The sequence below is a fragment of the Mustela erminea genome, chromosome 9, assembly GCF_009829155.1.
Source record: "Mustela erminea isolate mMusErm1 chromosome 9, mMusErm1.Pri, whole genome shotgun sequence".
Taxonomy (NCBI): domain Eukaryota; kingdom Metazoa; phylum Chordata; class Mammalia; order Carnivora; family Mustelidae; genus Mustela; species Mustela erminea.
In genome coordinates, this window is record NC_045622.1 from 54,822,592 (window position 1) to 54,834,700 (window position 12,109).

The 12,109-nt window shown below is 53.4% G+C and overlaps 1 protein-coding gene across 2 annotated transcripts in view; it reads right to left on the reverse strand.

The window, feature by feature from the left end:
* SLCO2B1 (solute carrier organic anion transporter family member 2B1) overlaps nt 1-12,109 on the reverse strand; it is a 45,211-nt gene that overhangs the window by 26,688 nt on the left and 6,414 nt on the right. For both annotated transcript variants that reach the window (XM_032358260.1, XM_032358261.1), the window contains exons 2-6: nt 6,342-6,472; nt 5,148-5,285; nt 3,600-3,762; nt 579-818; nt 237-335 (exon numbers count right to left, since the gene is read on the reverse strand). In XM_032358260.1, coding sequence (XP_032214151.1) covers nt 237-335; nt 579-818; nt 3,600-3,762; nt 5,148-5,285; nt 6,342-6,472 — 771 coding nt within the window. The remainder of the gene's footprint in view (nt 1-236; nt 336-578; nt 819-3,599; nt 3,763-5,147; nt 5,286-6,341; nt 6,473-12,109) is intronic.

Sequence of the window (12,109 nt, forward strand, 5' to 3'; positions counted from 1 at the left end):
GTCTGCCATTTCTCTTCATCTCTCACTGGATTCTGATCGCAGCTTGCGGAGGTGGGCAGGACAGAGAGTGTCTCAAAGATGAAGAAGTTGAGAGTTTAAGAGGCATGACCAAGGTCAGTGCGATGGCTAGGATTTGAACGTGACCTCTCTGGCTCAGTGTTTCCTATGAGGCCAGTGTACAGTGAGCTAGCAGCAGTGAGCCTCCCAGGGACGGCTGTGTGCTCTTTGAGGCTCACCTTCTGGCATCCTGTCTATGTCCACATAAAGGCGCAGCATGAGACCGCCCAGCCCATAGGCCATGCCCGGCCCCATCATGGTTACTGCGAACAGGATCCCTGCAACACAAAGCCTGAGTTAGGCTCCCTGGCCCTGGCTTCCCTCTACAGATCATTGCCTGCACCGTCTCCAGCTGGCAAGAGTGGCCCAACTTCCCCCGAGCAGGCCCAAAAAACTCCAGGGCTTCTCCAGACCTTTCCTGGCCACATGAGGCAGAGGTTGGGAACTCACGCCCAGCCCCTACCTGGTCCTCTCACCCTCTGACCTCTGAGCCTGGCCTTCCCTCCGAGCCCGGTTCTCACCAACGTAGAGAGGCGAATTGCTGTTGTGGGCAAAGTCATCGATGTAGGAGATGCCGAAGGGCTGAATGGGCACCGCGCCCACGCCGAGCAGGGTCTGGGCCGCGAACATTATCCCCACCACAGCCAGGTGCTGGGTTTCCGTGTAGCTTGAGCAGCTGCTGTTGGAGGGGTCTGGGGTGGGGGCTGGGACCGAGGTTGTGGGCTGGCACAGAGAAGCCTCAAAATCCTGTGGCATGTCCACTATGAGATGATAAAAAATATTATGACGAGAGCTGAGACTCTTAACACAGCATGCACTGGACACAAAACACCATTTTAGGTGCTGTGTACATCAACCATGTTCCTCCCTTCCCCCAGCAACTCTAGGGGATTTGCTCCCTTCCCCCAGCAACTCTGTGCAATGGGCATAACATAACCCAATGTTGTGCCCATTGCACAGAGGAGGAAACTGATGCTCAGGCAGCAACTAGCAAAGGCAGAGGCATGGTTGGAACCCAGGCAGCTTGGCTTCGAGTCCTTGCTCCTAATGTACCCTATGCCACTTTTCTGAGCAGAGGTATGTGGAGGTGCCGTGGCAACTGTGGTTCTCAGGTGGGGTGGGCTGTCAAAAGAGACTGAGGTTGAACGGGGCCAAAAAGGACAAACAAGATTTTCCAGAAAGAGAAGGTGGGAGGGGTGCTCCAGGGAGCGGTCAGAGCACATGCAAACCCAGGGGCTTGAGGAGTTCAGCAGGACAGACTCACAGAGCCTGAGGGACAAGGTCAGGGCTAAAGGCAGAGCCAGGCCAGGGAGGGAAGCTGGACTGAAGAAGGCTCTAGGGCCCTTGGCCTTCATTTTGGGTGGGCTCGGGTCAGCTCAGGACACAGATACAGAGTTCAGTGAAGGGGAATTTCTTAATTTAGTACCAGACAGTTTCTCCCTGTAGCTCACCAATATTTGGTGAGCAAACTTAAAGAGACCCTCATGCTATTATTATCCCAACTGTGGGTATAGATGCGGCCTTCTCTCTGTGGCCGATCCAGCCTTTTCTGGGAGCCGGGACACTCAGAAAAGCCACGTGAACCAGGGTCAAGGTCCTGGACCTTCAACTGAGGTTGTGTGAGTTGAAACCTGGGAGACCTTGACAGAGGTCCTCAGCCCATCTGGGCCTCAGTTTCCTCACCTCTCAAGAGTCTCCTAGAATAGAAGTTCTACAGAAATTCAGAATTCAGAAGCAGAATAATTTTATGGTTTGGAGCAGGGTTCTGGGACCAAGCTACCTGGACACATCATGGCCCCACGAGCTGTGGACCTTGAGGAGATCCCCCTCTCTCCAAACATCCATCTCCCCATCCATAAAATACGATGCTGCCAACACCTGCTTCAGGCTGTAAACATGGCATGTGTGTACTGCCCACGCACAGAGCCTACTAGACGTGACAGACAATGATTGTGATAGGGCTCTGTATTCTTTTCGCTCCCCTGTGATGCCAGGGCCTCGCAGGGGGCCTGGTAGAGAAGAATTAGCAATAAAGAGACTAATTCATGCTGGATGAAGAAGGGGTGGACAGAAGAGTTGGGGATGCCAAAGCCGGCTGCGTGCCTAGAAGTCACCAAGCCTCGTATACTCATCCGAGACAGGCCCAGGCAGGAGAATGGCTGCCCTCAGGCTTTCCTGGGGCACCCATGGCAGAGGGCTCTTGTGTGGCAGAAAGGAGGAGGAAGAACATGTATGACCCTCACAGAAAAAGCTCTGTTGAAGAGAAAACTCTAGAACCAGAACCTGAAACTCTAGCCCAGCATTCCAGTCAGGCCTTTTGACAGCTCTCCACTCGGGGCCTCGATAAGCCGCCTGAGCTGCTCGCCCACACTCTACTTTCCCACTTCCTGGCTGTTGCCCCTGTGGCTCCTGGCACTTGAAACATCCACCTTCTCCTTAAACCCCACCCCACTCGGGACTCTGCTGGTTCCCTCCGGCTGACTCCCAACGAGCTGGAGTCTCTACCCTGCAGAAAAGCTGCCTGGGCCTCTAACCAGTGCCTCCCTGGGAGCTTCTCGGGGCTGGTCATGCTGCTCCCTCTTTCTGCCCTGGGTCCTGGCACAGAGTGGGAGTGCTGGGGTGTGAGCGAGGGCGGCGATGCTGACAGTCCTCTTCCCCTGGGAAGGTTTCCATGCCAGGCTGGTCCCAGTGCTTCCTTTCTCACACAAATGACTCACTGCAAAGGTTTTGCTCACCTCTGTCTCCTCTCCCAGGCTGGAAGCTCCCTGGAGGCAAGACTGAGCTCTCTGAGAGGGTCTGACACTAAGTAGGCTATACTAAGGGTTGTTGGGCAGAACACTGGACGGATGGATGGATGGATGGATGGATGGATGGATGGATGGATGGTGGATAGATGGATAGATGGACAGGTGGATGGATGGGTGACAGAGGGGTGGGTAGCTGGATGGGTGGATGGAATATTGAAGGAATGAAGCTCAGGCTGCTTGGGTTATTCTCTAAGGGACAGGCATCTGCCTATGCAATAGGCCTTCACCAACATCTCACTAAGCCTCACAACTCCTGTCTAAAATTCTTTCATTTTTTAATTGGTTCATGCACTCATTCATTCTTTCATTAATGTCATGGCTTCTTGTGAGGATTAAAGCACTAATACACATAGAGTACTTAAAAGAGGCTGGCACACCATAAGGGGTACGTGGTGCTATTATTATCATTCCACAAACATTTCCTGAGAACCTACTCCATGCCAGGCCCTCAAGTAGGCTGAGTTATAAATTCCCCCCACCTCAAAAACACAGTGACACCCAAGCAGGCCCTCACCAAGGGAGGCCCAGAGGGTTATACCCCACTGCCCCCAGAACAACCCCACTCCCCAGGACCGCCAGAAGGACCCACCCATGCTGGGACCAAGGGAGCAGGGAGGACCCACGGGTGCCCTGGGGAGCCGGGCCCATCCTGACCCGGGGGCCTGGGGAAAGGCCATGGTAGGTGGTAAGGCGGTTCCTGGCATCCGTCTCCAGCCCAGCCCTTCCTGCTCTTACCGGAGCTAGTATGGTCGTAGCGGTATGGCTCGGAGATGAAGTGTGGGAGGCTCATGAGCAGGCCTGCCAGGGCCACAAGGACGGCCCCACAGCCGATCAGTCGGGGCCGGTGTACCCGGCTGCCAAAGTAGCTCACAAACACAATCAGGGCCGTGTTCCCCACCTGCCAAGGGATGAGGGGACCCATTCAAGCAGAGCAGAGTCACCAGAGGCCAGCACCACCCCGGCTTCTCTTGCCAGCCTGGTGCTCCCCTCAGTCTAAAGGACTAGCTGATAGAGTGAAAATCATCCGGGCCTCTCTAAACACAGAATCTGGGTCCTCTGTGGAGGTGGAGGGGGCCCCACAGCCCCCATTAGGGGGAGAGAAAGGAGGGCAGAGTGCACAAGGCTAGCAGTTCCATTTCATTCTGGAAAGCGGGTTGGACCCCACGTTAGAATATGGAAGAGTCAACGGAAGGGTTTTTAAGTGTCTGAGATATGGGGGGAGACAAAATCTCAAGCCAGAGAACTAAGGCTTTGGAATTTTAAGGCTTAGAATAAAAAACTGAGGCTGTGGGCACTGGAGGGGATTGGAGAGCTCGCAGGGAAGGGACAGTCTTTGCAGCCAGAAGCTGGGGTCCGCTGCCTACCCCATTGCTTCTGGGCCGTTATACTCACCCTGAGCCCCAGGTTCCTTGCTGCTGGAGGGGGCCAGCAACCACAAGAGAGCTGGTAGGAGGACCAACCCTGAGAAGGATAACCACTCTCCATTTTATAGGTGGCACACTGAGGCTCAGAGGTGGAGAGTGACTTCCCCAGGTGCCAGAGCTCGGTAATGACATTTCCTTCCCACCTCTGAGATCTGGAGGTGGAGTCTGAGGACTAGCCAGGGCTGCTGTGTCGTTGACAGGCCAGGGGGAGAGAATTGACTTGAAATCTCCAGACAGTGGCCTCCTCTGAGGTGGAGAACATCTGGGGGGGGGGGGTGCTGGGGCACAGCTGGACCTTGATCTCTAAATTCCCCCAAAGCAGCTTGTCCAGTCTTCCCTGCTTGGCTGCAGGCCCCAGACTTAGAGTTCTCCAGGCAACTCTGAGGGGACATGTGTGTCATGCTATCGCTCCCTCCCCCAGCCACCCACTGGTTCCAAATTTCTGCCTTCAATCTCATTTAAATCTATCCCACTACTATTGAAGTGACTTCCTCTGACTCCTTCACGGGACAGGCAATAGCCAGGTAAAGGAGCCAAAGGGAGAGTGGGCAGTATGGGAATTCTGCTTACTTCTACAATACCCCCCACCCCAACCTCTAGAGTGTCCCCAAGGGCAGGACCGCCCTTGCTGTGACATTACAAGGAGGCAGAGGTTGGTTTCTCTACCAGGACATGACTAAGGAGCTGGAGATTTGGGGAAGGAGATTTGGAGATATGGTGAAGGAGCTGTGGTGAGGTTGCCTGTGGACACTGGGATGGGAAGGGTTTCTGTCAGGCTAGTGAGAGAGGGGGTGAGGAGGTGGGGGCAAGAGTCTCCCTCAATCCTTCTCCCTCCTAGTGGCTGCACCAGGGCCAGTACCTCGTTGAAGGCAGCCAGCAGCCCTGAGGTCTGACTGGAGAGGCCAAAGCGCTTCTCCACAGTGGAGATGGAGCTCTTGAGGTAGCCGGAGATCATGAGCTGGGCCAGCTGCAGCAGGCTGTGGCACAGGACGAAGAACTGCCAGGGGAGCCATGGTGGGAACAGCCGGCCGGCCAGCCGGGGGTGGGTGGTGGGCAGGGAGATAGGTGGGGATTCAGTCAGAGGGGGTGGTCATTGGGAGACAGAGATGGAGTGGGGAAAGGGAGGAGCAAGGAATAGAGATGGGGAAACAGAATCAGAGGAGACAGACACACAGGAGAGAGAACAAGAAAGAGTTACTAGAGTGGCCATTGGCTTCTCACACAGGCCTAAAAACTACACAAACTGTCCTGGGTACATTCAGGGGTCTTGGTGCCACCTGAGACCCACATGACTGAGAGTAGAGTCTTTCTGGGGCCACTCTGACCCTCACAGCTCCGCTGGGCTGGACTGCACCTTCCTCCCTGTTCCACCACCCTGTCCCTTTCTCCAGGAAGCTCTTCCAGATCCTTCTCCACCCAGCCCACCCACTCCTCCCCGACAGTTCCCTTGGGAGATGACTTTCATACCCTGAACCCTCAAGCCACCCACCCCACCTAGCCCCACCCCAAACATCCGGGCCTCCCTTCTGATGAGCTGGCAGAATTCCCAGGAGAAGAAAAACTAACTTCAAAGAAGGGTGTTTATGCCAGAGCTTAAAAATGTTCGCTCTGTTCTTCTGACTTGGTTTCCTCTTGTATATAACAAGGACCGTGTCCCTACCCCTCAGGGCTACCGTGAGAATCAAACAAGACAGGTCCTGGCACCCAGAGGATGCCTGGAGGTTTAGGGCTGCCTCTGGAGGAGCCAGAACTCCCCCAAATTCATACAGATTCAGGATCCCTGGGGTCCTTCTCTTTCTCTCTAGGACAATGGGGGATGGGGAGCATGGTCCCCCACTTCCCACAGAGTAACCCTTCTTTCTTCTCTGGAAGGAGGGAATGTGTGCCCCAAACCCAACTAAATGCTTTCGTAGGTTATCTCTTGGATTCTCGTGGCCACCCATCCTACAGATGAGGAAACCGAGGCTCAGAGAAAAGCAGCAGCTTGCTTAGAGTTACATAGCCTTCCCTATAGGTCTGGACAGCCCTATTCCCAGCAGGCCCTGAGTGATACCTTGATGCTGTAGAACATGCTTCGCCTCAAGTCCTGAGGGTTTGGGCTGGCTTTACCTCCAGGTGTGTCTTCTGTACCCATCATGGCCTTGGCATCCTTGCCTGGCATCTGGGGCTCCTCACCCACCGGCCCTGTGAGACAGACATCCAGGAGGTGAGAGTGGTGATGGAATCCCAGAGAATGGTCCTGCCCCAGGTCACCCACGGTGCTCCAGGGGTTGGTGGCAATCTGAAAGTCTGAGCACCCCCAGCCTTCCTGAGGCCCAGTGATGGGAGGGCCCTTCCTAAGGGCTCTGTGTGCCAATGCTAGCCAGATCCCAGCTGGGACCTCCTGTCTCACACCGTCATTCCATTCCCAGTATTAACCTTCCTTCTAGGGAGAAGCTGCCGGCCACACTCCATATGCTTCAATCAGGGACTCTGGCAGTATGGATGAGCGGCCTTAGCCCCTCTTGGACCTGTAGCTGCGAGACATTCAGTGCCTGGAGGCTGAGTCTGGCTGTGGGTCTGTCTGGCTCAGGGTAGGATCTCAGATTTAGGGTCAGTGCAGGGTCAAGACTTGTTCTACAGCCAGGGCATAAAGAATTTTCCTGGGAGTCATTCAGAACAGATAGCAATGCCCCCACAGGGGACTACCCCTCGTGTAATCCCAGAGCTACCTATCAAACCATGTTGCTGGTTGGCGCAGAAAGGATCCTCAGAGACATCCCACTTAACCACCTCCCTCACCCTGGACAAACTGAGTTCCCCAAGTGTGGCGATGACTCAGGAGGCAGAACTATAGTTAGAACCTGGATCCTGGGCCCCATTAGGCATGTCTGGGTTCCTCCATGGAAACCATGCCTGTATCCCACTCACCGCAGGAAGAGGAAAGCTGAACCCCTTCAGGGGCATCTCCTAGGGTCTTCTGATGTTTCATCTCAGTGAGATCTCAGGGAGGAGCTCCTAAGTCTGGCCTTGGGAGACTCCACCCTTCCACTTACATGGAAAACGACCCCTTAGGCCTTCCTACCCTCCTGGGGCCCTGGCTTCCCGCGGAAACCTCCCCCATTGTTTCACACACTTCTTAACCTGGCAGGAGTTTCCCTTCATTCAACAAGCTCCTTCTGGAGCATGGAACCGGATGCAAGGACACCCCTGACCCAGGCAGGGACGTGGGGACTCTCCATCTCCAGATCCCGAAGGCAAACTCAGGGAGGGGCCACAGAGGCCTGGAACCGCCACAGTGAAGGCTCTGTTCTCCTCAAACGAGGTACCTGGAAGCCTAAGGAATTTTTTTCAGTTGAGGTATAATTCATAGGCCATAAACCTCACCCTTTTAAAGCATACAGTTGTGTGGGTTGGGGCATATGAAAAAGGGCATACCTCATCACCACTCATTCCAGAGCATTTTCCACCATCCCAGTAAGGAACTCCATACCCTTTAGGAGTCCTCCCTCTCCCCAGCTCCTGGCTTTCCAGCTTTGCCTATTCTGGATATTTCATACAAATTCATATAGGCAAAATAGTCCAATGTGTAATTTTTTGTCTCGCTGCTTTCACGTAGCACACTGTTACAGTGTACCTCCGTACGTCATTCCTTTTTATGGCTGGGTAAGTCCCTTTGTACAGACATACATCACATTTGGTTTATGTTTCAGGTATGGCGAACATTCAGAAGTTGTACACATTTTTGTGTCAACGTATGTTTTTGGTTCTCTTGGGTATGTAGCCAGGAGTGGAATTCCTGGGTCATGGGGCAACTCCGTTCAACTTTTTCAGAAACTTCCTAACTGTTTTCCAGAGTGATCTGGCTATCTTCTGCTCCCACCAGCATGATCTGATGGGTCTAATCTCTCCACTTCCTTGTAATACTTAGTACTGTGTCTCTTTGATCCTAGCCAGCCCGCTGGGTATAAAGAGATATCTCTTGCGGTTTTAATTAGCATTTCCCTAATGACTAATGATGTTAGGCAACTTTTTGTGTACTTATTGTCCATTTGTTTATCTTCTTTGGAGAAATATCTATTTGATTAGAAGATCTTAAGGAATTTGACTGAAGAAATGGGAGTGTGTGTGTGTGTGTGTGGCCGGGGAGGAGTGCCTTGGGGGAGGGGCATAAGGATTCAGGGGAAATGAGGAGATATTGAAACCAAAGTGACACCTGTCAGGGAGAAGATAAAGGGTTGGCCTAGGGAGGGGATGGGCTCTGCAGAGGTCACTTAGAAAGATAAGGAGGTGAGGGGGAGCCCGAGCGAACTCTCCCAGAAGGGACTGATGGGACCACTTCTAAGCTCTGGTTTCACTCACCAGCACAGATGGGTCACTTCCTAGAGCACAGAGACTGTTACATGCTCTAACGCAGCTAAGCCTTCACATGCATGCTCTCCTTGTTCCCAAAGCTTCCCCACCGCTCTGGGCCTTGGAGTTTTCATTATCTCTATGCATCTGATGAGCACACTGAGGCTCTGAGATAACTAGCTCTACTGGTTAACGTTGGTGAAGGGACTCAAGCCCAGCCGTTAACATCACTGTCAACATCACTCCATGCTCCTTGTACAGGTCTGACAAGGGGAAGAAGCAGTGTTCTTCTCCACCATGGTCCAACCAAACCTAACTGGGCTAGCTGAAAGCTGGCAGCACCCACCCACCAAGGAGCCAGGCCAACCAGATGATGAGGCTGGAGTGGAGTCTGTGAGGGCAGAAGTCACTGACCAGGAGGCCCGGCTCCGAAAGAAGTCCAGGATATGGAGAAGGGAAGGGGACAGAAGATCAGCAGACAGACTTAGAATCTTCCACCTTCTCATGGGCTAGTCCTTAGCTTGAGCCTTCAAATGAAGGAGGGAAGCCGTGGCCCCTGGGATCAGTCTGTGCACTGGGTAGTCAGTTGGTCACTGAATGGGGCTGGTCAAGCCGGTAGTCAGGTCTCTTTAAGCTCTTCTGGTGAACCGAGGCCTCCAAGAAGGCTGGCAACAGTGTGACTCTCTAAGTAAGGGCAAAGCTCCCTTCAGAAGGAGCGTCCTGAGTCCAGTAAAGTATGTTCTTCTTGTGTGACATCTCCGATGGCTTTCCCATCCCGTGAAGATTTTGTCAGGGGTCACCCTGACAGGAGACAGGGTTGCTGTGGGGGTGAACCTGGACTGGGCCTGGGGGTGGCCTGTGGGAATGAGGGGAAAGATAGGGACCCAAGCCCCAGGGTAAAAAGCCCAATTGTTTCTCTCCCAGGTTTAGGGGCTCCAGGTAGGCCAGGTGGTTCCCAGGGCTGGAGCCCACATCCCCGGAGAGGGCAGGCGGGGAGTCTGGGGGCCTGTCAGTTGGTGGCATGGCCGGCTGTTCACACAGGCCCAATCAAGTCCCTCAGCTGGTCATTCATGAGTCTGGCGGTCTCTCAGGAAACTTGTCTGTTCAGGCAAACTGAGCTAGCTAGCTAGTCAGTCAGACAGTCATCCTGAACGTCTGTCAGCCAGAGGCCTTCAGTCCACACAGAGATCCCAAAAGTCTGTCTAGCGATCCCCTCCCTGGGCAGGAATCAGTATTCTTCACACCAGCTGAATCCAGATTGATGAGGACCAAGGTTTCAGAGAGCTGCCTGACAGGGAAGGATAGATTTCTCTGCCTGCTCTTTGCTGGAAAGGCTCAAAGTCCTACCGCCTCCACCTGAGGGCAGTTACCCTCCCCTCTCCTCATAACATTCAAGCACCTCTCAGACCCCAGGGCCCAACCGAACCCATTCTCTTCCATGTGCACCTGGGCTTCCCCAAGTTAACATTTCCTTCTGACAGCACCAAATTCCCTCCCTAGATTATCTCTCCCTGTCACCCAAGTCCCAACTTACCGCAAGGAGAACCCGAGACCCCTTCCCCTCATGCATACTCCCAGCTTCAGAGACAACTGCCCAGGTTTGAATCCCCACCAGCTGCAATCCTGCTTTGTGGCCTGAGACCAGGGACCCTTTTTCTTCCTCATCTGCCAGGCAGGGACTGTAATCCCCACATCCCAAGACAGAGAGCGCCCACGGCGAACCAGATCCTTCCACCCCTTCGGCCTGGACACTGAGAGCCTGAAACCACTCCTTAAGGTTCACATGAACTTGGCCTGGCAATTCCACTGTCTTCATTCACACTTTTTCTTCTGACGCTTCCCAGACTGATCAGCTTAAATAAATGGCTTCATGATTCATTACAGGAACTTTCTGAAAGACCCCTGACCCTTCACAGGAAACCACAGAGCGTGTACCTCTGACTCTTTGAATCCCTCCCCACAAAATCCTTACCTTGTTGTTTCCACCAACAAACTGTTGAATCATGATTCTTACCCAACCCCAGTCAAGCCTCCCTCCTGTCCTTCCCTCCCCACCCTAAAGGATGAGCCTTAAAACAAACTTCCAATCCTCAGCAAATATTTACCTTACTTCCCCACTCTGAATCATCGCCAAAGCTTTCTTTGAGAAGTGGTCTTATCCCTGCTCACAGTAAATAGACATTGTCTTCCTAACAGGTTCTGTCAGTAATGTGTGGGGAGGCAGCCCAAACACAACGAGTAGCAGCTGCGTGGTAAATGTTTATTCCCCATCAGGCAGCCAGGCTTTCTGTCAGCTGTCTGTCCTGGCATAAGAGCCCCACTGGCTTCCATACTTGCTTTGCGACTGCAAGGACCACATTTGGAACTCGAGAATCCAGAGAAAGTTCAACCCTAGAGGGCTGAGAAGGTGGAAGGCTGGGAGCCCCAGCTCTCTGGCTCAGCCTAAGCCCCTACAGGAAGTGTCTTGGAGGTGTTTGTCCTGGGGGCTTGTGTGAGGAGCTCCCACAGACCAGCAGCACTATGTGCTGGGCTGGGCTGGGCTGGGCTGAGCTCACTCACCCACCCTCCTAGCACCGCTTAGAGGTAGCTGCTGTGATTCCATGGTACAGAGGAGGAAACTGAGACACGGAGAGGGGAAGCAGCAACGTACCCAGGGTCCTGGGGCTGGTAAATGGCAAAACCTGGACGGGAATTCAGACCTGCCTGGCTCTTGGGCCCCCAAGAGCAACCACAAGAAGGTTGGCTGCAAAGAAGGCCTTAGAACAAATGAAACATAATCCCCATGTAGCCATTTCTTATTCCAGGCTGGCTTCCTTTCTGTCATTTGTCAAAGGTAGTTTTATGGCAAGAGCCTGCCCTTCTACTAGCTTCTTAAAGGAGTCAGCCATTCGCTGGTAAGTTAACTCCCTCTTCTAATGGGCTCAGAGAGTGCTGTCAGGGCAAGGCTGGAGAGACAAATGAGGCAGGAATGACATGTGGGGACCTGAGTCCAATACTCCAGGCGACCTGAGCGTGGTGGGAGTTCAGGACTCATAACCAAAGCCCAGTTTTGAACTTTCAGAAGGGACCTGCTGGGAAATGCCAAGAGAGCCTGTGAGGGTTCTCACATCCTGAGAACAGAGGAGGGACAAGACAAGGGCACTTTCTCTCCATAACGTTCCAGCCTGTCTCCAGCAGAGAGGGCAAAATGGAAGATCACAGAGATGCTGTATGGCCTTGGGCCAGCAATTAGACTTCTTTGAGCCTCAGCCTTGAGAATACTAAGCCTTGCCTCTCAAGCCTGTGGGAGGGTCACACGGGATAATGTCCTTTGTCAATATCAGGAAATCCCGCAAGTGGCAGTTTCGTCAGCCTTTGCTCCAAACTCACCAGGAAATCTATTTCCAGGTGTGGCCACCAAGCCCCAGAAAAAAACGATACTCCTTCCTGTGGGAGACTCAGCCCCGGCATCACTCAGTCACCTCCTCCTGATCCCTGAAGCAACACAGA